Raw genomic sequence first — 27,126 nt, 5'->3', positions numbered from 1 at the left:
ACCGCCACCACCCGCCGCACAGGAGAAGCCAAGAAAGGTGGCGGCAGGGGGGAGGAGGAAAGCGACGGCGGCTGGGCCAGAGAGGGCCTCCTTCCCCCTCTCCCCCCTGCCCACGCTGCTGCCGCGCGTCCTCCTCCTGCAGCCCGGCGGCAGAGCTACTCCCAGACCCGCTCCTCCAAGCTGCAGGCAAGGCGTCGGCCGCCCCTGCCTCTCCTCCAGCGCCCCTAACAGCTGGCTCGCGCTCTAGGCGAAGGCCGGCCCTGTATGCATGATTAAATTTATAAATCTCAAGCTGTAAGACTGCTGGTATGGTTATGTACCATGGAACCCCCATCTGGTGGGAGGCTCCTTTAGGACTCATGGCAACATTAAAAGGCACAAGGGAAGCCCTGGGCTGGGATTCTGTCCTCATACCTCCTGCCATTTCTCTCAAACACACACTCCACATCAACCAGACTCATGCCACCTTTTAACAACAGGTCATATGAATATGGAACATAGCTGCAGAACACCTCTGAACACACAGGTGTCTAGCTCTCTTGGTGTGCAGTCAGCCTCAATCCCTGCACAGTGTTTTGAGCCAGATAAACAACCACAAAAAAGTACATGAAAACATGAGAACATACACCTATGTTTATATATAGTTCCAAAGAAGATTTGTATGCTTTTAAAAATATTTCTGTATCTCTCCCAGGAAACAACCAACACAATGCACACTATGCATATTCAAATGTTTGCCTCTTTGCATTCTCTGAAATATCGTTAGGGAGAAGCCTCAGAAACAGCCTGGTTGTTACTGTATGGCTGCAGTCACACACACTAAATAATCCACTTTCAATCCACTTTCAGTGCACTTTCCAACTGGATTTTTACTGTGTGAACCGGGAAAATCCAGTTGGAAAGTGCATTGAAAGTAGATTGAAAGTGGATTATTTAGTGTGTGTGACCGAAGCCTATATGTGGTAATGGTTGCAGTTGGCAACAGATGGTGTTTATCAAACATTACATCTACTCACCCACTAAATCACTGGATTTTATTTTTCATGTGCCACTTCACATGCCTCATGAGAAGCAAAAGGCATTTCTCTGTTTTAATGTGTATGAGAGAAGTTGTCTCAAGAAGATTAGTTAGAAGCAGGCAGGTCTGCTACTGGAGCTTTTGGGTTGCTTTGAAGTCATTTTCACTGCAGTCTTATTAAGGCTTCTTCATCTCTGAGCAGTTTTATTCACTTTGAGGATTTGAACAAGTAGAATGTGAACTGAAATTATAAAATCTGAAAATCTGAAGTAAAGACTTCTCATGTTTGTTTAGGAATATCATATTATTTTAATATATTTTATTAAATGTTATATCATAGAGCACATGAACTTACATAGCCATAGCATTTTGTTTTCCAGTGTTCTAGGAACAAACCTGTTTTTGACAAAGTTATTTTACAAAGTTTCTTCCTTTTATAGTTGATCATTTTGATTAAAGTGCCATGTGCCAGATTATTTCATACCAGTTCATAATTGGTGATTGTTTCTTTGATTTCCAAAAACTTGATATGCACATAGTTATTGTTAATTGCATGTATAAATAGTCTTGAGCCCAGGATAGGCAGTAGATATTCATTATACGGTTGCATTTGGATCATAATGTGCATATGTAGTCACCTCATGCCAAAAGGGAAACATAACCACTGGAAAGGTGCAGAAAAATGACATATCCTATGAAGGGATTGAAGAACAGTTCCTATGACAAAGACTCAATTATTTGAGACTGTTTCAGTGTGAAAAAAATATGACCCAGGAGGGATTTGACCGAGGTTTATAAAGTTTTCACACATGGTTTAGATGGAAGTGAATAGTTTTTAGTTGTATCTGCTCTCTAGCTAGCAAAGCTGCCGTTTCCTGGTGAAATTTATTGGCAATAGATTCAGAACATACTTAAGGAATAAGTCATTTGTTGCCCCAATGTGTGGTGATGATTCTTGGTTAAGATGACTTTAAAAGGGGAATTTTCATGCATTATTATTAGCAACTCTTAGCCTAGTGAAAATTTGGGGGTGTGTGTGTGATAATATCTCCTGGAATATCAATTGCTGGGGTAAATATATTGAGGGGGGATAGTTTGTAGACTTCCTGAAGGCTCCTCACTATCCACTTACTGGAAACAGAATGTCATACTTGATGGACCCTTGGTATAAACCTAGGGTTGGCAACCTCCCAGCTGTGAAAGGACATCTCTGGCTATTACAACTGATCTCCAGGTGACAGAGAACAGTTCACCTGGAGAAAATGGCTGTTTTGGAAGGTGGACTTTATGGTATTGTACCCCACTGAAGCCCCTCCCCTCCCCAACCCCCCCCTCCTCAGCCTCCACTCTCAAAATCATCAGGTATTTCCTAACTTGGACCTGGCAACTCTATCTGATCTGGTGTGGCTCTTCTTGTGTTATGTTTTTATTTTCATTTTTCATTCCCAGGACCATGGCGAATTTGTACAAAGATGCTTATTGGTCACAGAAGGATCTGGATGAGCAAATCAATGAAACTAAAAGACATGTGACCAAATGTAAGGCAGATGGTTTTTCCATTGAGCGTCTGAAATATTACAACAGGCAGCTGCGTCAGCGGAAACAAGATGGACAAAAAACATCCTGTATAGATCTGTGGGGGCTCCTTATTGAATATCTGTTAAATGATGGGGTATGTTATCCTTGCTATTTCCTTCACTCAGAATTTGCTTAAATGGCACATATTAGTGTGCTTTATAATTATGCATAAGAATGGCCATGCATGCCAGATGGAAATTTATACATTTAAAATCCAGGCCCAGGCAGAGAAAGGGGATATTGTTTGTCTGCATTAACTGGATATATTTATAAGAGTGTTGAACTTTAAAGAGAGGTATATGTCCTTCTCAGGGCACATAAAGAGAACTATTACTTCTGGTCAAACAGTTTTGCAGATATTCAAGACAATGTATGTTTACCAGACGTGAACATGGAATATGACTATGTAACACAAGGAGTGATTCCTCTTTTAAACTGCCCCAAGTCTCTGGAAAAAATGCTATCTGTTCCCCACTGCAGTGTCAAAAAGCAATGAACAAATTCTTTGGGATATGTATCCAATAGGACATGGGCAAAAACTCATTTTAAAGAGTACTCCATGGCAGTGATGGAGGCAAAGAAGCAACACGTTTCTTTTACTGTTTTGTCTGCAAAGTGTAAGCCAGTGGAGCTGTTCCAGGTGGTCAGAGGCCTGTTGAGATTTGGCCTTGCTGTGGAGGAGTGTTTGGTGGCCCACATGATCATTTTGTTCAGCACTTTGCAGATAAAATCTCTCACATTCCAACTTTGTTTCTACATTAGCAGTGATGGGGTTGGATGGTGCCAGGGTTCCACTGTCACCATTTACAGTTATTTGGAATATTTTTCACTTTATTCAGTTGGAGGATGTGGACAGGATCCTTGGAAATTAGAGGCCTACCACTCACTTGTATGACCCTTGCACTTCCTGGCTGACTGAGTTTGAGAGGTAGTTAATGCTTCCTTAAGAGACGAAGTGCTTGCCCCAGCCTTGAAACAGGCTGCAGTGTGTTCACTTCTAAAGAAGCCTACCCTTGACCCAAGAGATCTCAAAAATTATCAACCATTCTCAAATGTTCCACTCTTAATAAAGGTGATTTTATGGGTGGTGGCTGAACAACTCCAAGCATTCACGGGTGAAACAAATTGTTTAGACCCCATCTAGTCTGTGTTTAGACCTAGTTATGAGACTGAAACAACCTTTGTTGCCCTGATGGATGACTTGCACTGGGAGATGGACAGAGAGCATGGGATTCTCCTGGACCTCTCTGCTGATTCTTCTGGACCTCTCAGACGTTTTTTTATACCATTCATCAGTGTCCTTCTTTACCACCTCTCTGGACTGGGACTGGGAGGCACCATTCTGCAGTGGTTCTGGTCCTATCTGGAGGGTAGGTTTCAGAAGGTGGTGCTAGGGGCTGCTGTTCAGCTTCTTGGCCAGTGGGGTTCTGCAAGTTTCCATCTTGATCCCTATGCTCTTTAACATCTACATGAAACCACTGGATGAGGTCATCCAGAAATTTGGGCTGGGTTGTGAATATGCAGATGACACTCAGACCTATCTCACACTTCCAGCTGCTCTCAGGGAGGCTGTAGAAGCCATCAACTATTCCCTGGAGGCAGTTTTGGAGTGTATTTGTGCTGGTGGGTGGAAGGCCTGACCTGGAATTAAAGGTGTCATCTGTCCTAGATAGGGTTGCACTCCCCTTGAAGGAACAGGTTAATAGTCTGGGGGGTGGGGTTCTCTTGACCCAGGCCTATTGCTGGATAAGCAGGTGACAGGTGTGGCCACAAGTGCCTTTAACCAGTTTTGACTGGTCAGCCAGCTACAGCTTCTCCTGGATAGAAGATCTGGTCAATGCGATGCATGCCTTGATTATAGCTAGATTAGATCACTGCAATGCATTCTACATGGTGCTTCCCTTGAAATGCATTTGGAAACTTCAATTGGTACAGAACATTGCAGCCAGGATGTTGAGTGTAGTGGGTCATAGGGACCATATCAATCCAGTTCTGGCCTATCTACACTGGCTTCCAATTTGTTTCCAGACACAATTCAAGGTGCTGGTCTTGACCTTCAATGTCCTATATGGTTTGGGACCCACATACCTGAAAGACCACAATCCATTATGAATCCACCCAACCATTATGATCACCTTTGGAGGCCCTGCTTTTGGATGCCCCTGTCTTCTGAGATCAGGCAGGTGGCAACCCAAGGAAAGGCCTTCTTGGACATGACACCAAAGCTCTGGAACTCTCTCCTCAAGGTGATTCCCCCCACGGTCATGCCATAGATTTTGAAGCTGATCTCTGTATTCTGAAGATCAGTTGTAATTGTGGGAGAGCTCCAAGCCCCACTAACATGTGTCAATTTCCTTCAAACAACCTTCTCCCTAATTTTAAACTTCCATCACTGAAGTAGCTGCAATTTCCTTGTTTGCTCAACTAGGTAAAGGTCCCAGGTGAAGCAAAAGTCAGGTTAAATCTCTCTCTCTCTCTCAGCCAAATATTTGCTTTTAAAAAGAAAAAAGAAAAATCCCTTTTTTATTGTTTTTTTTAAAATATCTCAAGAGCATCATGTTCTTCAAAGGGGCATCTTCAGAGACTAAATGGTCTTTTTAAATGTATGACTGTCTCTGAATGGATTTAACTTATTGTCCTTTACAAGCCAAATTACTCTTCTGTTTACTATGAGAAAGGTGTTTCTATTAGGAGGAGGTTGAAAAATTGTTCACTTTGCTGATAAGGCTGAAAGACATCCTAGCAGCCCCAGGGAAATCAGTGTTGGCAGGAAGCAGGGAGGGAAGGAAGTTTCTGCTATGATCGGTTTGTCTGTACTTGAATTCACCTAAACTGAGGAGCCATGTCATGATGCTGGCTTAGGGGCACTGTGTGATTGACACAAAGCGTCCCAAACTCAAGCGGTTTATTTAAAGCTGAGATACTGCCACGGCAACCTGCCCATCCAACCACACTCAAAGTGGGTAGATCAGTGAAGACTCCCATTCAGGCCAGAAAAAGGGATATATCTTCTAATGAGAGAAGAAATTCTCTACCCAGTTAAAAAAGGGAGATAGCTAAAAGAGTGGAGTGATCCCTGGTTTGGTGTGTTTAGAGACTGCCTTCTGGAACCTAAAGAGACAGTAAAGCTCAAGAAAGTGTACTGGTGTGTTTAGCGAATTAATTTGGGAAGTGGATAGTGTATCCCTGCCTGCTGGAAACCAAAAGAGACATTTAAGCTCAAGAATGTATATTGCAGTGTTTAGGAAACACTGAAACAAAAACTTCTCATCTTAAAGATTCTAAAACTGCATGAAAAGCTTAAGAAATTCTCAATTGCTTGAAACATATGAACCATAGTCTGTGCCTATTCTGATTTACCTCAGAGTTCATTATTGATTTACCTCAGAGATTTTACCCCTGATTTCACCTGACCTTTCCCTCTCTACATTGAATAAAATATTTTGTTATTTTTGAACTTTAAGAAGCATCCTGTGTGTCATTTGAATACTTTAAGTTAAAAGGGTAATCTTGTCCCCTCAGGTTCCAGGGCTGAGCCAGTGGCAAAATATCATACTGTGACAAGGTGGGACAGCCATAGATCTTCAGAGAAGAAGAAACTAGATAAAAAGGACTGCTCAGTCAGAAAGGGAGAGAAAAACAGAGGGAAAATTTTTCCTCTGAGGGAGAGAGGTGGGTGAGGTCAACATAGGGGGCTTTCAGGAAGGGGGAAAGGGAAATAATGGAGGATGGAGAAATAAGATCCCTCCTGCAAGTCCTTGTGGGTTCCCACTCGTCCTGTTTATTTCCCTATGCTGTATCAGCTGCAATGATATCCTGAAAGCTCAATATGCATTTGGATTTAAGCATTTCCTACAATACCAGGATAGGTTATCCTTACTTTTTAGCAAAGAACATCCCATGATCAAGTATACTGAGCATTGTTTTTCATATATTTAATTTGTACTAGAAGAATCTCTTATTTTTTTAAAAAAACAACAGAAAGACAACCATAAGCTCTCTGATCAACAGCAAGCAGTGAATGACGGTCAAAATCCTTTACCCATCTATACTGCAATCAATGTGAAAGAGAAGTACAGTACTATGGATTTCAAAGGTAGTCATATATGCAGATATTTCTGGTTTTAAATGTGTGGGCATCCTCATGCCCTGGTGCTTTCAAGAAGAAGGTGTAAATAACTGGTATGTGATTGCATTTACTTTAAAAGCTACCTTACTTTCACAGGTCTGAACTGCAGATGCCGCCATGACTTTAAATCGATAACAAATTGCCATTAGGGTCTGATCCTGATTATGCCCACAGCACAGTGGGCTGAGGCATCCCTTCCCCTTGTGTATTTTCAAGTGCTGAAACAGCTCCCCAACCTGCAGTTGTTTTGGCACTTGAAAATACACAAGAGAGAGGAAACAAGAGTGACTCAGTCATCTGCAGTATGGATATGATCAGAATCAGGCACTCAGAGCATTCTTAAATCCCTTTAAAATGGTGGTGGCATCCATGGGTTGTATCCACGGATGCCCCCACATCTAGTTTGGCTCTCTGTATGCAATGATGGGACATATGTTTTATACACACACACACACACAAACACATTGATGATGATGCCCCTACAGATGTATAGACCTGGGTACCACAATTAGGCAACAGGTCACTCTAGCCTTCAGTTATGTTTAGTTTCACTGTTGTCCAGCAGTGCAGATTCAACATGATGATTAGTATGAAACTTTCTACCTGTAAAGTGGGTAGATATTTCAACCAAATTTCAAAATTTAGGAGAAATAGCTAATTATTTTTCATCACAACTGCTCTTCTTGCAACTTGAGCAGACTTTTACAAGAACACTAGCTTAGGATATATATCAAGGACCTACATGGTAACTTACAATAGCTTGAAATACATAATCTTTATTACAGAGTGTATTTTACATTTTTATTATTATCATCAACTGTTATAATAACGAACAAAAATAAATGTACACAGCCTACATGTTATTACAAGTACACAACCTGCTTTTAACTACAGAATACATTAAATTTATATTTCTATTTTTTAAAAATTACTTTCATGCATGATGCGAAGAAATTATCTTACTTTCATTACATTATAAGTTTTTGTGACTTTTGAAATAATCAAATGCAAAGAAAAAGACATAATCAAATATTTTATTATTTATTTATTTATTTATTAAATTAGATTTGCTAGGCTGCCCTTTCCTACAAGTAGGGTTCAGGATGGCTTACAACAAAGTGATAATAATTAAACAACATTAAAAACCATTAAAACAAAGCAAAATAGAAACTGAAATGGAAGGAAATGAATATATCTTAATTTAAAGAATGATGGTGTACATGTTTCACTGTACATGTATATGTGATTCTTGTAACTACAGAGTGGGTTGAGTTCACGCCCTATGAAGTTGGTGTATTGAAATATGGAGCTTATGTTCGAGCTGAAGATTTTGGAAGTGAGTTTTTTATGGGTCGCCTGATGAAGAAGCTTCCAGAAACTCGGATCTGTTACTTACAAGGTTATGTTCTTTTGGTCTTTTGATATTAGCCAAGCAACAACATAGCTGACTTTCTCAATCAAGCCCAAGCAGTATGTTTGCCATTAATTACTGAGGCTTTTAATCCATGTTCACCATGGTGTCCTCCAAGCAATTCTGCACTGAAATCAAATTCAACCTTCTTTTTAATCCAGTTTTTTCCCCATTCTGCACTAAAATCGAGTTCTTTTTATTCTGGGTTTTTTCCCTATTCTGTATTATATTACCTCCCTTCAGTGATCAGCCCAGTTTCAGCCTGCTGTTGCCCCAGGTTATTTGGATGCTGTTTTGCCGTGGACTTAAATTGCCTCGACTCAAACACAGAAAAAATCTGGAGTGGCAGGCAAATGAGGAAAGGACTGTAGTGGCTTGCCTAATGTTTTCCAATGAGTATAGGACTGAGCTGAAGTTTGTACCTGAGTCTTTCCATCATGTAACTTATGGTCATAACAACTTTGCTATATTTACTCATGGACTCATACCACTCATAGTGCAGGGAGGCAGACAGGAAAGGGTATTTTTCTTTTAGGTCCCTTTCATGAAGCCATGTTCCTTTTATAGAAACAACAGAGAGATCACAGGAATAGGGTTGCCAAGTGGATTTTCGCCGGGAGCAGGGGGCTCCCGGCCGGCGTATGGTGCGCGCGTGCAGGCACGAAGCACGCGCGTGCCGCACGCATGTCACCCGGAAGTGACGGGAGGACGCCAGGCATGCTGGGGGCGGGGCTATGGCCATACAAGGGAAAACCATAGAGTTTTCCCTTGAATGGCCATGGCCCCGCCCCCAGCGTGCCTGGCATCCTCCCGTCACCTCCAGGTGACGCGCATGACAGGGCGGAGTTCCCTCCAGGGCGGCACTGGGGAACGGGCCTCTGGGGCAGGGGTTTCCCCGCCCCCCCGGGGGGACTTGGGATCCCTACACAGGAAGGATGCAGACAATTAAGAAAATACCCATGGTGTAATATTATGAAAATATATTTAGACTGCTGTTTTGCAGTGAGTAGTATTTCTTCTACTACTCACTGCAAAACAGCAGTCTAATTTTATAATCCTTTTATAGACTGCCTTAGTTCTTACAATGACCAAGGCAAACTACAACTGAGTTTTACATCTGCATTTAATGAATCAGACAACAATGGCAGGTTGAAAACTGTGCATAGACATATAAAAATGTGGTTGTACTATACAGATATTTTCTGCATTCCTGTTGCCATTATATCATCTCCTATCATTTTGTATGTGTGTATATAGCTTGGATTCAAAAGTTTGCTAGTGCAGGGGTACAGAGAGTCACTATGGGCCACTAGACAAAGATTTCACCTGGCCCTATCAATTACCAAGTGTGTAAAGTGTAGAAGTGGAGGGGAAGCATCCTTTTATTACTTTGGAAGATCATGGGGAAATATTAATTAAACCCTGTTCTGTTCATTATTATAAACATTTGCTGCTATAAGTTGCCAAGAGGTATAGGAATAAGAAGGAATTGAGACCAAGACCCTGAAAATAGAGGGGGGCACAGAAAAACTAGAAGGTGGGGAAGAGAAAAGTGAAGGCTGATCATGAAAGGAAGAGAGCAAAATGGAGGAGAAAAGTGAGGAAAAGAGGTACAGAAAATAAAGAGAAGAAAAGGAAATGTTATTTTGTTCAACACACTAATAGGGCTACTGCTTTGCAAGACCTGGCTGAGGAGACAAAACTGTGGAGTTGGGTTGAAGAATAGGAAGAGGGAAACAGACTGATAGAATCAAAGATATGGTTAGGAGGCTGCAGCCTGGCACTGACAGTAGCAGCCATTAGCTATGCTTGATAATCTTGCTTGCTCCAGTGCTAGCTTGGTTGATGGGACTAGTAGCATCTCATGATAGGCAAGTGTTTGCCTCAGACTTATTCTACTAAAGTTTGCAGAAAGGTACAGCAAGCAGATAGAACTACTACTGTTTATAATGCTCTGCCTTCCTTACACCCCTAGTGGCTGCAGAGCATCACTGCCCCAGACATAAGAACATAAGAGAAGCCATGTTGGATCAGGCAAATGGCCCATCCAGTCCCACACTCTATGTCACACAATGACCAAAACCCAGGTGCCATCAGGAGGTCCACCAGCAGGGCCTGAACTCCAGAAGCTTTCCCACTGTTGCCCCCCCCCCAAGCACCAAGAATACAGAGCATCACTACCCCAGACATAGTGTTCACTTTATTCTTGTGGCTAATAGTCACTGATGGACCTCTGCTCCATATATTTAATTAAAAAATAAACAGATCATATTCTCTGAATGCAGCATGACTCTGGCTTCAGAGGCTCTCAAGCTGACTTGTGCCCCCTGAATTTTGTACTCCTGGTCCCCCAGTCTTGGTGGCCCTGCAGACACCCCCCCCCCAACAGTATGAGCGGTGGGATAAATGTATTTTGTGCACTGAGTTTACTTCCTTTCAGTACAGAAGAGAAGAAAGGAATGTTCCACAAGCACAGCAGTACATGGGTCAGAGTCATGTGCTGGCTGTCCCACAGCATCCTACTGAACATGCACCTCGTTACAGGCACAGATAACACTCATTGCATCAGGGCAAGTGTTTTACAAAGAGCTATTTTAGGTAGGGTTGCCAACAGACCTGAAGAAAAGTGTACTGTCCATTTACTAGTGGCTAAATGTGTGGAAATTGGCAGTTTAAGCTTTTCATGGCATGGAGATAAAAAGCATCACCTGGTAAATGAAATCCCATTAAGCCTCTATCAAATCCTGTGGTATTTCTCCAGTTGTTAGCCCTAATTTTAGGCAAGCTCAAATGCTTGACCATCTCGAATGTGGGTTTTTTTCTTTAATAGCAGACTCTCATGCTCTATCAAAAACTGCTTTTCAACTGTCCTTTCCCCCCGAAATAGATAAGAGATGGAGGGAAAACATCTGAGATATAAAAGCCCAAACTCTATGGTTGCCATCTTCAGAGGCCTTGTTTCAGCTGCCCCCACAATCTGAGGCTAGGTGGGTGGCAACCCAAGAAAAGGCCTTCTCATGGCACCAAAACTTTGGAACTCCCTCCCCAGGGAGATCTGTCTGTCTCCCTCTGTCATTGTCTTCTGCTACAGGGTGAAGAAAACAGAAAATAATGAATTAAAAACATTTAACTGTCTTAGCTGTATGATAAACTATTTAATTTTCCATTTCTTTATAGGCATGTGGAGTAGTATATTTTCCCTGAATCTCCTATATATCTGGAATTTATCTGATAATTCAGAGGATTTCTGGCACAAGTGGACTCAAGATCAAATAGTTGAAATTGGTTAGTTGTTTTCATTCCTGGCTGTTTTCTCATTATTCATATTCTGAACTGAACTATGAAAACTTGGGAACATTATCATTTGTGTGAAAATATTTGTCCAATTTTTCCAGATGTAGGCCCTCCATTTGCAAGACCTGAGCAAGGCTGTTAATGATAGGACATTTTGGAGAAAGTTATGTGGGAAGTGACATGGCAGTATTTAACACACATATAGTTACTTTTATGTATTTATTGTATAATTGAAATTATGGGAAACAACAAATAATGTCCTTGATTTCTGACATAGACAAAAACCAGACTAGACTAACCAAGTGTTTCATTGTTGCTACTTTTTCTTCTCTAGATGAAGAGCCTCATCTACATACAAGGCCGAATGAGCAAAAGACATATCTGCACACCCCTGCTGGACCCCTCTCCAGTGCTTTCAGAGATGTGCTCACTGATCGCCTATCAGTTGCCCAATACCACAATTTTCTCAGAGGCCTACAACTGGATAACAGTTATCTCGAGCAAAGCAATTTTCAGAGATGGAAAGGTATTTTCAGCTGTTTCATAAGTTAATATTTTGTAGGTACAATTTTCAGGCTGTACAACACCTGCCAAGACTCCCCAATGATGTTTTCCAGTCATAAATAACATTTTTCCCCTAGGGAGTGCAGAGTACTGAAAATATACCATCTTTACTCTACACCCCCAACTCACTGTAGATCTTGTATTGTTTTTTCTAGGCCAAACCAAAAAGAACAAGCAAGAGTGAAATGTTTACAAAATAATTTTAACGGTAGACTAGAGCATATATATTGTGGCAATAATGACAAAAGCTTGGATCCTGCAGGACATTTTCACTGATGGAAGGAGTTTCTGTCAATGGGATGGAATTTTCATGCCTCCCCACTCCTGCTGCAGCTCGAAATGTTTCCAAAATGTCGCTTCTGGGGCACAGGGGACCCCAGGAACAACATGAAGAGGTCTGAATACTGGGAGAATCTTCCTTTCCATCAAGCGAAATCCTCCACAGGATCCTGTATAATATATATAAATGTTACTATTTTAGCAAAAATGTAGCTTAGCCATGACCAGTGTTCCCCCTAAGCTGAGTTAGTGTGAGCAAGCTCACAGTTTTTTAGCCTCCGGCTCACCCATTTTTGCCTTAGCTCAGGAAGGATGGCTCCAGAGCAAACTAACATATGCAGTAGCCAAATCGCTCGCTCACAATTTTAATGCCAGGAGCTCAGAAAGTAGAATTTTTGCTCACAAGACTCCACAGCTTAGAGGGAACATTGACCATGACCATATTAAATTATTAGCTAGAATGCCTTTTTCCCACTTCTCTGAGCTTTCATGTTTGCAAATGCAGAAATTATCTTATAGAATCCTGGTGTTTCTACAAGGTTTCTTTCAATTGCTAGTAAATGCCTGTGATTATAGTGAGGCCTGAAACACTGCTGAATGCAAATAAGCGCCTTTCACATGATACAAATGACATTGGAATGGTTATGACAGTCACATAGGCTGACCAAGATAACTGAAAACATCTGCTGATTGTATGATTTTTTTATATCTGCATGTTATGCTCTTGTGATTTTTATGAGTTAGGTTGAGATAACCTGTTTGAATGACTTAAATTCTGGTATGGGGTCATCTGCATGAGCTCAAATCTGTAATTACAAATGTATATGAACTTGCTCTCACATGTGGACTTCACCCTGGCAAAGCCCTTTGGTGTTAAAATCCCAAGTGTATCAGCCACAATAAAAAGTTTTTTCTGAGGGTTCCTGATTACAACAGCATGTGATGAACTTCATCTATCAAGGTCGGGGAAGAATGTGTTTGGCAGGAACCTGGGGAGGTTAATCAGGAAGACTTTAAATTGACACCACAAGGGGAAGGAGATGACCAACATAGGGATTTCAGTGAAGGAGAGCAAACATCAGAGGCTTACCTGGGAAGGGCAAGTGAAATGGAGCTAAAGGTGAAAGGCTTCAGGTGCCTGTGTACCACTTCCTAAAGCTTGGGCAATAAGAAGGAAGAGCTTGAGCTTTCAATGCAGACAGAAGAATATGATTTAGTAGGCATTATGGAGACTTGGTAGGATGATTCCCATGACTGGAACGTAGTAGTGGATGGTTATGGGTTGTTCAAGAATAACCAAAAGGGACAAAGAGGAGGCAGAGTGCTGCTATATTTAAGTAGAGGGTTTGCTTGCCAGGAAATACTGGAGGATGTGGGTGACAGCCCAGTGGAAAATATCTGGGTGAGGATAAGGGAAGGGAAGAGAAACGGTATTGTGGTTGGAGACTTCTACAGACTGCCTGACCTGGGTATAATACAGATGTTTCTTTCGTTAAGTAGTTTGACAGTGTAACCAGCAGCATGACCTTGTAGTTATGGGTGACTTTGATGTCCTCGATGTGTGCTGGGAACAAACTCTGCTAAGTTTCCAGAATCACATAACTTTCTGACTTGCCTGACAACTTCCTTCTTCAAAGGGTGGAGGAAGGTACTAGGGGCTCAGTCAAACTCAATATTAAGGCAAGAGTTGCTGTGTGGGGTAAAGGTGGTGGGGACTTTAGGGGGAAGTGCCCATGTCCTTCAAGGATTCCTTTTGCTGTGGGGGACCAAGGAAGTTCATTGCCAAATGTGTATGTTAGATTTTAGTAGGGCAGATTTTAATGAACTCAAAGGCATGATGAGAGACATTCCATGGGCAAGAATGCTGCAAAAAAAGGAGCAAGTGGAGGGTGGGCTCTCCTAAAACAAGAGCTCTTGCAAGCTCAAGCCATTACTATTCCAACAAGATGGAAACATGGTACAGGATCTAAGAAGCCAATGTGGATGAACAGAGAACTCCATGATCAACTAAGGAAGAAGAAGAAAAAGGAAATGTTCAAGAAATGGAGGTGTGGAGTATCTGAGGGTTTTGAGGCACTGTAGGTCAACCATTAGAGAGGCCAAAGCTCAGAGGGAGCTGAGGTTGGCCAGGTAGGCTCGTTAAAACAAGAAAAGCTTAATTGGCTATGTGAGGAACAAACACAAGGTAAAAGAGGTGATAGGCCCACTGTTAGGTGAAAATGGAGAAAGTCTGACAGAAGACAGAGAGAAAGCAGGAAGGCTCAATGCCTGTTTTGCCTCAGTTTTTCCCCTGAAGAAGAGAACAGGCTCTTATAGAGGTGGTAGTAGGCAAGGCAAGGTGTCCAGGCTGCTGGTTGACATGGACAAAGAGGTTGTTGAGAGGCACCTGGCTGCATTGGATGAGTATAAATCCCCTGGGTCAGACGGTATGCACCCAAAGAGTGCTCAAAGAACTTTCTAGAGAGCTTGCAGAGCCTTTGTCCATCGTCTTCAAGACCTCTTAGAGAACAGGAGTGTGCCATAAGACTGGAGGAGAGTGACTCTTATCCCAATTTTCAAAAAAGGGAGGAAGAATGACATAGGAAACAACAAGCCATTCAATCTGACCTCTGTCCCAGGGAAGATACTGGAGCAGATCTTAAAAGGTCAGTCTATGAGCATCTGAAGGACAACTTGGTAATACAGGGAAGTCCGCATGGATTTGTCCCCAACAGGTCCTGCACAACCAATCTTGTTTCCTTCTTTGATAGAATGACAAGTTTACTGGATTGGGGGAGCACAGTCAACATTGTTCACCTGAATTTTAGTGAAGCTTCTGACAGGGTTCCCATGATGTTGTGATGGGTAAACTGGAGAATGTCAGACTGGACTCTAGAAAAGTTAAGCGGATAGGGAACTGGCTGGAGAAATGCATCCAAAGAGTAGTTGTCAATGACATTTGATCTGACAGGAGGGAGGTATCTAGGGTGGTGCCACAGGGCTCATTTCTGGGCCCAGTACTTTTCAGTATTTTTTAATAAATGATCTGGATGGGGGGGGGGGGAAGAAGCACTACTCATTAAGTTTGCAGATGACACCAAACTGGAAAGAGCAGCAAACACACTGAAAGATAGAATTCAATGAGGTTTGAATGTACTGAGAAAATGGGCACATGTGAATAAGATGTAATTCAACAAGGATAAGTGCAAAGTTATACATCTGGGTAACAAAAATGAGAAGTATACACAGTAGGTGGGGGACACACTTCTAGGTAGCAGTCAATGCTCCCTCTAAGCTGTGGAGTCTTGTGAGCAAAAAATCTGCTTTGTGAGCTACTGGCATTAAAGTTGTGAGCGAGCAATTTGGCTACTGCATAAATTAGTTTGCTCTGGAGCCCTCCTTCCTTAGCTAAGACAAAAATGTGTGAGCCGGAGGCTAAAAAACTGTGAGATAGCTCACACTAACTCAGCTTAGAGGCAACACTGGTAGCAGTGGGTGTATGAACAAGATCTTGAGGTAAGGGTGGACTCTTAGCTAAATGGGAGCAGTCAGTATGGTGTAGCAGCCAAAAAGGCTAATTAAGTCTAGGGGTGTAACAATAGGTGCATAACATCCAAATCACAAGATGTCAGGCCTGCTGTACACTGCATTGGTCAGGCTGCACCTGAAGTACTGTGTGCAGTTCTGGAGCCCTCACTTCAAAAAGGATGTGGACAGAATGGAGCGGGTACAGAAAAGAGTGATGAGGATGATCAGGGGCCTGGAGACCAAGCCCTATGAGGAAAGGCTGAGGGACTTGGGAAAATTCAGTCTGGAGAAGAGGAGATTGAAGGGAGACATGATTGCTCACTTTAAGTATTAAGTACGTGAAAGGCTGTCACTTAGAACAGGGAAGGGAGCTGTTCCTGTTGACAGCAGAGGACAGGACTCATGATAATGGGTTTAAATTATGGGTGGAAAGATACCAGCTGGATATCAGGAAAAACTCTTTTACAGTAAGAGTTGTTCAACAGTGGAATCAGCTGCCTAGGGAGGTGGTGAGCTCCCCCTCACAGGGAGTCTTCAAGCAGCAGCTGGACAAACACTTGTCAGGGCTGCTTTAGGCTGGTCCTGCATTGAGCAGGGGGTTGGACTAGATGGCTAGTCTTATTCTGGGTCTTCTGCCTTGCCAAATAAAGTTTGAAATCGCTTGTTCCAATTCCTTAAAGATTTTTTGATTTTGGAGAATAGGAATTGTTTGAAATAAAAATAGCCATTTTGGGAGTATATTCATTTTAATTACTGTGATACGCCCCAGCAAAGATATCTGTAGATCTTTCAATTTCTCTAAGTTTTGTTTTGTCTTCCTCAGCAACTCTTTATAGTTATTCTCTTGTAGTGAGCTACATTTATTTGTCATTACAATTCCTAAATATTTTATTTTCTTCTGTAGTTGAAATCCTGAGATATCTAGTAGTCGTATTGCCTGCTCCTCTTCCATATTTTTAATCATTATCTTAGTTTTATTAATATTGATTCTCAAGCCGGCTACAGATCCATAGTCTCCAAGTTCTTGTTTCAAAGTATGGATTGAGTCCAGGGGGTTCTCCAATATGAATACTAAGTCATCCACAAATGACATTTCATCTGATGCCAAATGCCAAAAGTTTAAATTCTTCTCCTTTTAATTTCAGGCCCATAATCTTTTTCTGTCCTCTTATTGAGTCATTAAGTATCTCCAATACAAATATAAACAGCAAAGGGGATAATGGACATCCCTGTCTCGTCCCTTTTTGAATTTCAATATATCGCATCTGTTCCCCATTAATCCTTACCGCCGCTTTTTGTTTATTATAAATTGTCTGGATCATTTTCACAAAGTTAATCAGGCTAGTTGAAGGAAGAGGAAACTGTTTCTTTAAGGGCCTGCCTCCTTGGCAGTGTTTGTCTGTTTCTCCCTGAGATCTGCAAAAGGCTTGAAGACCCAGCTCCAAAAACTAGAGATGCTCAGACACCTCCCTCTTACTATATTTAGCCAAATGTGGTCTTCTTAATAGCATAGTTGGGGTTGCCAGGCACTGGCAAATGTCAGAATACCAGAGTGGGTGGGGACATGGGGAGGCACCATCAGACGATGATGTGACAGCAGTTCTAGGGAAAATCCAGAAGTGACATCATACCCCTCTATGAATCACTGATTATAGTAAAGTTATAGAATTCTGAGTGATTTCTAGAGAACACTGAATGTTTGGGCTGTCCCCAGACATGATGTAATACCATCTCCTAATGGCAATTTTTTTTACATTATTTTTCTCCTGCCAGTCACAGGAGCTGCAGTGAAAAATGGGAGCTGGGGAGAGGGGGCTTTGAAATGTAGAGCCACTCAGCCACATGCCAGATGGGGGCCGTCAGCCGGCTTACACCACCAGGTAGCAAGGGGACCAGGCAGAGGCTGGCACCCATATTTGTCCTGTTATCTTGCCACTCCACGGTTTTACCACCAGCAGTTGGACATCAGGTCAGCAGGCAGGTCACCCAGTGCTTGGATCCATCCCCATGCTGCACCATTGCTCCTTTTGTTTGTAGTGAAATAAATAAGCTGTGACCATGTTTTAACCAGAAGATGGCCATGTGTGTTACTAATTCCAATGCCTCATCCTCTATCCCTCCTTGAACCTGCAGTCCTGAATGTGCTCGCTCAGAATCAAGTCACATCGATTTCACTCCAAGATGTAGGGTGGGAGGAAAAAACATCATGCTGCTGCATCACACTGGCAGTAAAAGCAAGAATTAACTGCATTTTTCTGGACAAAGCCCACATTTTTGTGAAGCAACATAGAGGTTTACATGATCCTTCTTTGCAAATTACCATTATTGGCAGTCAAGGATAAGGTGCAAAAGCCATTTCTTGTCCCACTTACAATGATCTGAATGCTTAACTTTTATAACATCAACCCTTCAGCTCTAAGACAAAAATCTTATCAGCAATTCTGGAAATCACTGGTTCTGGAGTGGGCAAGCACTTCTCCGCTTCCACAGTGAAGACAGAGGCAGAAAATGCATTCACCTTCTCAGCCATTTCCCTATCATCCTTCAGTACTCCTTTTACCTCCTTGGTCATCCAAGGACCCCACTGCCTCCCTGGCTGGTTTCCTGCTTCTAATGTATTTGAAGAAAGTTTTTACGTTTTTTTGCAATATGCTCCTCATATTCCCTTTTTGCCTGCCTGACCACAGACTTGCATTTTATTTGCCACAGCCTGTGTTCCCTTTTATCAACCTCACGGAGGCTCCGATCATACCACTGATGAACGGGTGGGAAGCGAGGCTGTTTGCCCCAGGGCGAACTGACGCACGTTTACGTGATCAGACTTCTTCCCAGCCGCTCCGCAGTTCCCTGTGCTACTGATGCTTCCCTGGTGGTTTTTTGTGCTGCTCCTGTGGCACAACGAGACGCCCTGCCAACGACTCCGGGACTCCAGACAGATGTGTCTGTCTGATCGCATCCCCTTAATCCATGGGGGAATCGTTTGCCTGCCGCAGCTTCCGCTCCATATGATCGCAGCCTGAGACTAGCTTTCCACCACTTAAAGGAATCTTTCTTACCTTTTACAGGTTCCATTACTTTGTTTGTTAACCATGCAGGCTTTTGTTTGTTAACCATGCGGGCTTTTTTCTATACAGTGGGGACCAAAGCAGCTTACATTATTCTCCTTTCCTCTGTTTTATCCACACAACAACCCTGTGAGCTAGGTTTGACTGAAATATGTGACTGGTCAAAAATCACCCAGTGAACTTCCACAAGATGGGGATTTGAACCAGGTCTTCCAGCCCCTACTCTGAAGCTGTAACTGCTATACCACACTGGCAGTTGAACCGTAGCAAGCAGCCAGGCCTAGTTGAGTCATGCAAGTTAGGTGTTATCAAGTCACTGAGAGGTTCCTTCCATGTTTAGGGTTGCTAATACCTAGGTGGGACCTGAAGATTTTCCAGAATGACACCTGAACTCCAGATGACTGAGATCTATCCCTGTGGAGAAAATGGCTGCTTTGAAGGGTGAACTCTATGGCAATATATCTGTCTGAGGCCTCTCCCCTCCCCCAACTCTGCACTCCTCAGACTCCACCACAAAAAATCCAGGAATTTCCCAATCTGGAGCTGGTAACTCTAGTCAGGCCTTCCTTAAAGGCCAAAATGAGCCTGGAAAGGACCCTGCTCTCTCCCCCTGCCATTTTACTCACAGAAACCCAGCCTGGAATACTGTGGTTGCCTAGCAGCAGCCATTGAAGGAACCCATTGATTAAAGCTGCAGCCAGTGCTTTTATCATTTTTAGTTTTTTTAAACCCCCACAATGTTTTTATTGTTGTCATTGTTGTCACAGCTCCAGTCACTGGATTTTAATATCAGTTATTTGGCCGACTTGGCTCTTAGTATATAGACAACCAACACACAGCAGTTTTGAAACAACTAACTAATGCTCTGTTCCACTTACAATTCTGTCCACTCTGGTCTGCATTTTAGATACTGTACTAGACTCTCCTTCACCAAACCAGCTGACCCAGACAGAAGAATACTTGTCTCTAGAAGATACTGGATTCTTCATCAATACTAGCTCAGCACCTCTGCTGAGACCAGAAAGGAAGGTGGATTTTATTCTACATTTAAATTACAGTGCAGGATCACAAGCACTGGTGAGAAATTTGCCTTTTCCTCTGTTGTTCATCCTCTCCGTAGTCATTTAACACTTACATGGTTATCATTATATATGCTACTGCCCCCTTGAGTGTATTTCTGTATCCCTTTCCTTACAACCGTCATCTGAAACCTAAATTTTCATCAGTGTGAGTGTCCAGTCTTGTGTCCTACCTGAAGTCCATTGCTGTTTGATCTGCCAATGTCATGCTTATATTCTCATCTGCATTTTACTTGTTCATCTAGGCCCTGGAGCAGTCATACAAGTACTATGCAGAGCAACAAATCCCATTACCCAAAACTATACTAAGTGAAGAGGACAAAAAATCTCTCAAGGAATGTTATTTATTTGATGATGCAGAGAATCCAGAAGCACCCATATTATTATTTTTTCCACAAGTGAATGACACCTTTCGTTATTACAAAGCACCTGGTATGCTGTTGACTATTGTTGTTGTTGTTGTTTTAGCACCATAACAGTAAATGGTGGCTTATGAAGTGGCATAACACAAAGACAGGTACCTGCTTGAGAAGCTTCAAGCATAAACTGGGGTCTCCAATGTTGTTGAGTATATGAGTACTTTTAGAACCTTAAGAACAGTCACTACCACTGAAAAATGGCTGTTGTGGGGAGAAATCACAAAATGGTCAAGGGCAAATGGACCACTGTATTCACCAGGAGATTTTCTGATGGACCCATCCTTCCCACCCAGGCTGGGCCAGCCCAGTGGCAGAATGGCTGACCAGGCCCTTGCACAATGAGTGAGAGGCAGCACCTGCCCATCCCTCACATGCTACTCACCTGATGAAGTGAAGGTGGTACCCACCCAGCACTCACACAGTGAGGGACATGCCTGCCCAGTCCCTTTGCACAGCTTACTCAGCACTTGCACAGTGAGTGGGAAGCAGTGCCTCACTGGCCATCATGTGACACAGCCCCTTCACAGCATGGGGGGGGGTGATGTCCGAACAACTCTTGCACGGATTGCCTCATGGGGTGAGAAGCAAGCAATGCCTGCCTGGCCCTTGTGTGACTCACCTAGTGAAGGAGAGGTAGCCCCCATCCACCTGGGCAAGCAGGCTGCCTCCCTTTCCCTCCCTCCTTTGGGTGGATGGGGACAGGATGGGCTGGTGCTGGAAAGGCAGATTTCTTCTTCCTCCCACCCTCCTTTGTGGGGTATGACCGGAACAATATGAGGGGTATGGCCCTCTTCCAGGACTGTGGTCCTTTCCATGGGGTGCTAGGGCCATTCACATCAGGTCTGGAGATTGCAAGCCATGTGTCCTTTGAAGGAGGCAGCAGTTTTGATTTCTCCCTGTAGTCTCAAAGGTGACACCTCCTACTCCGATGATGTGGAGTAAAGCCATGATCTGCTGTTTGGTTTGAAGAAGCCATGCTTTGTCAAAGCTGTAAACAGCCTCCAGGAAACCCATCAGCATGTATTATTGCACCACAGGCAGATTTGTTTGTATGTTTATACATTTGCTTTTCTCCCCACCAAGGACCACAAGCAGCTGACATCATTCCCCTCTTACATTTTATCTTCACAGCAACAACCCTGTGAGGTAGGTTAGGCTGAGAGAGTGTGACTGATCCAAGATCACCCAGTTAGCTTCCATGGCAGTCTGGATTTAAGTGAAATTAATCAAACATTTTCTTATGAACATCAAGATCAACCTATGCACCAAATAGAGTCCATCCTTTTGTTCACGGAATTGATCATAAGCATAGACCAACTCCAGAGGTCATGTTTAGTAACCATGCAGCAGTATTATAGTCAGATGATTGGCAGGAGGTAAAATTTGATCTTTGGGGAATAGCTATGAATACTTTTACTTCTCTATAAGAGTATATTGTCTAGCATCTGTGATTTGTATCTTCCACAAAATTGACTAGGGTAGTCATACCATTGATGCACTTTCAGGTTCATTTATTTTTAATATATGAAAATTACTTTAGTCTTTTTCACACATGGAAGATCCACACTAAATGTTGAGTCACCAAAATACCCTCTTTGATGGGGATGCTGCTTTTCTTTTCACTATGGATTTGCATTGGATAAAGAATTATTTCATGCATGTTACTATTCTCTGTAGGATTCTCCATTTGTTATCAGTCCTAGCTGCCTCATCCAAGAGTTGACTTAGCTCTTCATATAATTACTGCCATACAGCATAATAGAGTTCTCACTTGCTTCCTCATTTCTTGTTTGGGTAAAATTATTGGCTGTCATGCAAGCCCTATTCCATTTTGACCCACTGAGGCATCAAGTCACTCAGCGGCCATCCCGAGTCTCCACCGGAGGAGACACCGCTCTCCTGAGTCCACCCAATGCTCAGAGAGGTATTCCTGCTTCTCTCCAGTTTTTCCATTGTCACCAGCTTTTCAGGTATCCACTAAGAAGTCCAGCACTCCTAGCACTCTGATACCATTTAAAGGTTCTGCCAAGTGCTCACATCTGCTAGCCAAGTACTGCTTACCACAAGGACCACTTACTGCACTTGAGCATTTCCAGGGAAATAGTGGTCTAACAACCAACTATCTCCCTTCCTTTGGCTCCAGCTTTAGTCAGAATACTTGAATGGTGGAGGTTATGTTGTATGGACAATGAATAAATCAAGGATTTATTGAGAAAGAAAATTCCACAAACATATTTACAGCAATGGATCGAGCAAGGGATACAAAGAAAATGTGCAAACACTCAGTCTGTACCTCAGCCTTATATATGCCCTAGCTGGAATAGAGTAAGTTCTAAGGCAGGTTCTTTAAACTTAGAAGTTACAGTTCTAAAAGCTTCCCATTACCTTGGAGTCTTTGTCTGGGCTGCTGAACTTGTTATTTCCATATGGCAAGAGTCCATTCAGATGTAACCAGCCAGACTGGACCTTGGAAAAAAGACCTTGGTCCAGGGAAATTATTTCCTTTATGGGCCCATCCCACTATGGGTCATTATTTTCTTCCTGTGGTGTCCAGGAAGAGATATTATCTGTCATTTGGCATCCCTATGTCTTTGTCCCTTCCAAGATGTCACATTTCTGCCAGGTTGATTATTCTCTGCTAGCTAGAAGTATTTGCATAACTAAGTCTTAAGTATTTGTGGCTGCTTGGGAGAGCCATCAATGTTATGGGAGAGGTGCTTCAAAGCAATTAACTTATCATCTGTTTCCTGTCCTTCTGTCAACAGAGAAACTTTGTAAAATGAATGTGGGGCGGAGGGGGGGTTGTAGCCCCGAACAAAATGCATTTCTCCATATTGGCTATATTGGGAATGTAATTTGGATAATCTATTTCATTGTGATCAGTAAATTCCACTTCTGACTAGCAATCCAGCATGAGTACAAAGGGAAAACTAATTTCCTTACTCTGATGCCGGGACCTTGATAAAACCTCTCCCCTACCCACAGTAAAGTAATAGCTATATGCCTCTTAGATAATATTTTAAAGATCCTAATTTCCTAACACCTATGCATAGAAGTAATTTAGCCAGGAGCAGCCCAAGGACTTTGGGGGACCTAGGAACAATCTGCTTGCTCTCATCTTCCTCTCACTCACTCTTGTCTCCTTTCCTCTCCAAACATAGTGAGGCAAAGTGGTGAAGTATGGTAGTGCCCACCCTCCTCACACTCCCATGTTCAGCAGCACTGAGGTGAGGCAATGCCCACCCTTCTCATACCAGAGCAGGACAGGAAGCCACCACCTGCCATCCTCAGCCTCAAGTGCAGCTGCAAGGGAAGGAGGAAGAGGGCCAGCCCAGTCCCACAACACAAACACACCAGGGAGGGAGGGAAGAAAAAAGAAGGCTCCCCAGAGCTACCCACTGAGTCTGGGGTGTGCCTCATGGGCTGCTATTTGTTGTGGCAGATCCAGACATTGTGAGGAGTGTTGAGGGGGCAAAAGTGTGATTGGCACCCTTCTACCTTTGTCACCTTAGGTGATTGCCTAGGGCTGACTAGTGGAAAGGCTGCCCCTCAGTTATAGCAGTACCACTAGCAATGCTCATTAGGCCTAAGAATGTTTTGAATTTCAGGGTTAAAAATGTCTTCAGTTACGCAAGACAGTTTCATTGCCTCTCCAAAAAAATCACAAATAATTTTGTGTGTATTTGTGTGGTCTGTGGAGTCTTTTAGAAATGACCTTGCATTCTTCCACTCCCATTCTTACCCCTTATCACAATGTTTTCCTAGGTGTAAAACGTTCTGAATCAGAAATGAAAGATGGCAGAGTTGACGTCTCTAGTAACTCTACTCCCTATTCCACATATTCACTGACATTTGGTGCTGAAGAGTATGATCAACTGGTGAAACTGAGTGAATACAATATTTTGAATAACCAACATCTAATCCTTCAAGGCTTGCTTTCAGCAGTGGAACGGAAAAAAAAGTGCAAGAAATAATACTGTTTTCTGACCATCTTGATGCAGTGAATGAGAGGCCGGGATCTGTGTCACGTTCCTCTGATGACTGTTCACAAATTGAACTGAATTTCACTTCCATCTGAACAATGAACGATAATCAATTAAGCCAAGGAGTGCATATTGGAATACTGTCAGATCAGCTTCTTCCCCAACTTTTAGTGTTGTTATGAACAAATGGTTTCCCTCCGTAAACATCATTCCTAAACATCAGCTTTGCTTGATTTCCCCATTTTGTTTATTGCTATTTTAACTATAGTAGCAGGATTAGTTCATAGAAAGCAGTAGTCCTCATGCAAATCCAATGACGTAGTTAGGGCAAATTGGAATGTTATAGCAACCCAGGAACAAGATGAGCTTTGCTGTCCCTGCAGTGCTGCAAGGACCTCTCAACTTTAACCTGACTGGTGGTGCACAGGAGATTTGAAATGTTGTCATTACTGGTCTGTGTTTAGTGGCCCTTGCAGTACTGCTAATGCTGATGGGGCATGGCTTGGTGTGATCTTGGCCAAAAGCCATCTTACAGGGCAGCAGCCTACCAGGAAAATTCCCAGTGCCTCTCTTCCTCTGCATGTAGCTTCATGTCTCTGGAGTAACAGGCACCTATTGTAGCTTTGTAGCTGTTATAATGGGGACAGAAACCATATAGTGTGTCATGTGCTCTCTATGAATTAACCCTATGAATTTGATTATGGCAAATAATTTTGAAAATGTCAAAGAGTGATCAAGGTAAATAGAGTACAAGGTCATATATACAATGGATGAATGAAGAATATTGATTGACTGTAGTGAGAGAAAGGTTAGACTTAAAATTTTATGATGCTGTAGAATGTTTGTTATTTGATTATTTAATATTATGTTTTGATTTGCATTTCAGAATTGCAGAAGGGGAAAACAGTAGATTTCACATTACCACTACCTCATGGAACTATGCAAAATGATTAGTTATGTTTATAATCTTGTTCTGTTGGGATAAACATAAAAATTATTGCTTGCATTCATGTAGTCATTTTCCTGAATGATCCAAACACAAGACTTTGCTAACCCTTATATAATAACATTCTAAATTCTGAACACAGCAGTAATGGGAGACAGAACAGTCAAAGATACATGCCATATCAAACATAAAAAACAACAAAGCCATAACGTTATTGACCAGACATCAGGAAGTCTGCAAATATAGACAGGGACAAATATGCATCTTTCTAGCCCAAATGCTGTTGCTGAAGTGCTTAGCCAGATTATTTGCCCAGCTACCACAGTTACTTGGCATTGCAGGGAAATTAAGTAATGAGAACAATACCATGGAGTCTGATGGTTTATAAACCCAAATCTATACTTCTACAGTAGTCAAGAACATTAACACAAAAACTATATAATAGTGGCAAAAGCTCTTGTAATATATTGCATATAAAATTCACATAGACGCAAAGAAATTCAAACAAATTATTAAGAAAGATTGATTGCAAACATATACAGAAATTCTGAAAATATGACTGAATAAACCCAAGTTGAAACTGATGAGTACCTAGGTTGTATCGCGTTTCAAATGTCGTCTTTCTCAAAGTCAACTTCAGGAATTCGGCTTCAATAGTGCTACTGAAAATCAACATTCAGGATTTAATCTGGAACTACTAATAGAGAAACACCTCATTATTACAACCAGACTGCAAGAAATCCACTTACTATATGAGAATCTATTATTTAGGGACAAAAATCTTACCCAATCTTTAAATCATACAGAATTTGCCAATCTAACTTTACTAGGAGCAACACAGGCTTCTGGATTCAACAAAATCAGCAAGGTTCTCAAATAATTAGCATCAGTTTCATTATTTAAAAATTATTCTCTAAGAGTATTTCTTGCACCTGGGAAAGCCTTGTGTGGTCATTTAAAGTACCAGAACAACATTCTTACAAAAGATTTTTTGTGTGTATCTGAAAACCTGTAAATATACTTCTCGAGGCTTGTCTTTAAACAAAAAATACATACTTCGAACAAAATAAGATAAATCCAGACTCTGGTTTAACCCAAAATATGCATAAGATCGTAGTCTATAAATTTAAGATACTTTCTGTTGTAACAATATTTCCCTAGCAACAATACACACGTAGTTCTTATTTAAACATCACAAAAAAGTAAGTCTTCAACCAAAAGCCCTTTTCCCATAAAGTGTGCAATCATAGGTGCCTCAGCTATTTTTTCTTAATTCTAGATTTGTGTTCCATAATCCTTAGTTTGATGGCACATGCTCTACTTCCAAACTATTACAATTTACATGGGCACATGATAACACAGATAACATTTTTCGAATTATAGTTAATGAAATGTGACAATTTTGAAGAGTAAACATTCTGCAAATGAAAAAACTCCTTTATCTCCATTGCCAAGAAGCACATGGAGCTGTTGCCACATTTATAATGCCCAGTAGTACTCAACCTCTCTTTGCATGTACGTGTGAAGTCGGTTCTTATAACCATGTCTCTGATGCTTTTTTGTCTTTCTGAAACGGATAGGTTTCTTAATGCAGCTTGATATATGAGACACAATGTGCCAATATTTATGAATTATCTTCCTAACAAATCATCGTGGAATTGTATATAAACGGAAATGGAAGGGAAGGGGGCAGAGAAATAGAGAAGCTCAGCCACCTTTCAGCCTGCATCCCATGGGACGGAGACCGCACTGGTTGCCCTCACAGATAACCTCCAGAGGCACCTGGATCAGGGCGGGATGGCGGTGCTGCTGTTGTTAGACCTGTCAGTGGCATTCAACATGGTCGTCCACCAG

The 27,126-nt window shown here is 42.1% G+C and overlaps 1 protein-coding gene across 1 annotated transcript in view; it reads left to right on the top strand.

Annotated features, from left to right (window-relative positions):
* The window catches only part of LOC107119841 (cytosolic phospholipase A2 epsilon-like), a 65,810-nt gene extending 40,924 nt beyond the window's left edge, over positions 1–24,886 (top strand). The window contains exons 13-20 of the mRNA XM_015422455.1: positions 2,468–2,690; positions 6,578–6,692; positions 7,987–8,124; positions 11,314–11,421; positions 11,771–11,956; positions 19,753–19,922; positions 20,170–20,356; positions 24,109–24,886. Of these exons, the coding sequence (XP_015277941.1) occupies positions 2,468–2,690; positions 6,578–6,692; positions 7,987–8,124; positions 11,314–11,421; positions 11,771–11,956; positions 19,753–19,922; positions 20,170–20,356; positions 24,109–24,317 (1,336 nt within the window). The 3' untranslated portion in view covers positions 24,318–24,886. The remainder of the gene's footprint in view (positions 1–2,467; positions 2,691–6,577; positions 6,693–7,986; positions 8,125–11,313; positions 11,422–11,770; positions 11,957–19,752; positions 19,923–20,169; positions 20,357–24,108) is intronic.
* Positions 24,887–27,126: the final 2,240 nt, after the last annotated feature.

The sequence above is a fragment of the Gekko japonicus genome, unplaced genomic scaffold (genome assembly GCF_001447785.1).
Source record: "Gekko japonicus isolate JY-2015 unplaced genomic scaffold, Gekko_japonicus_V1.1 scaffold1214, whole genome shotgun sequence".
Taxonomy (NCBI): domain Eukaryota; kingdom Metazoa; phylum Chordata; class Lepidosauria; order Squamata; family Gekkonidae; genus Gekko; species Gekko japonicus.
This window is presented reverse-complemented; position numbering and strand designations above follow the sequence as displayed.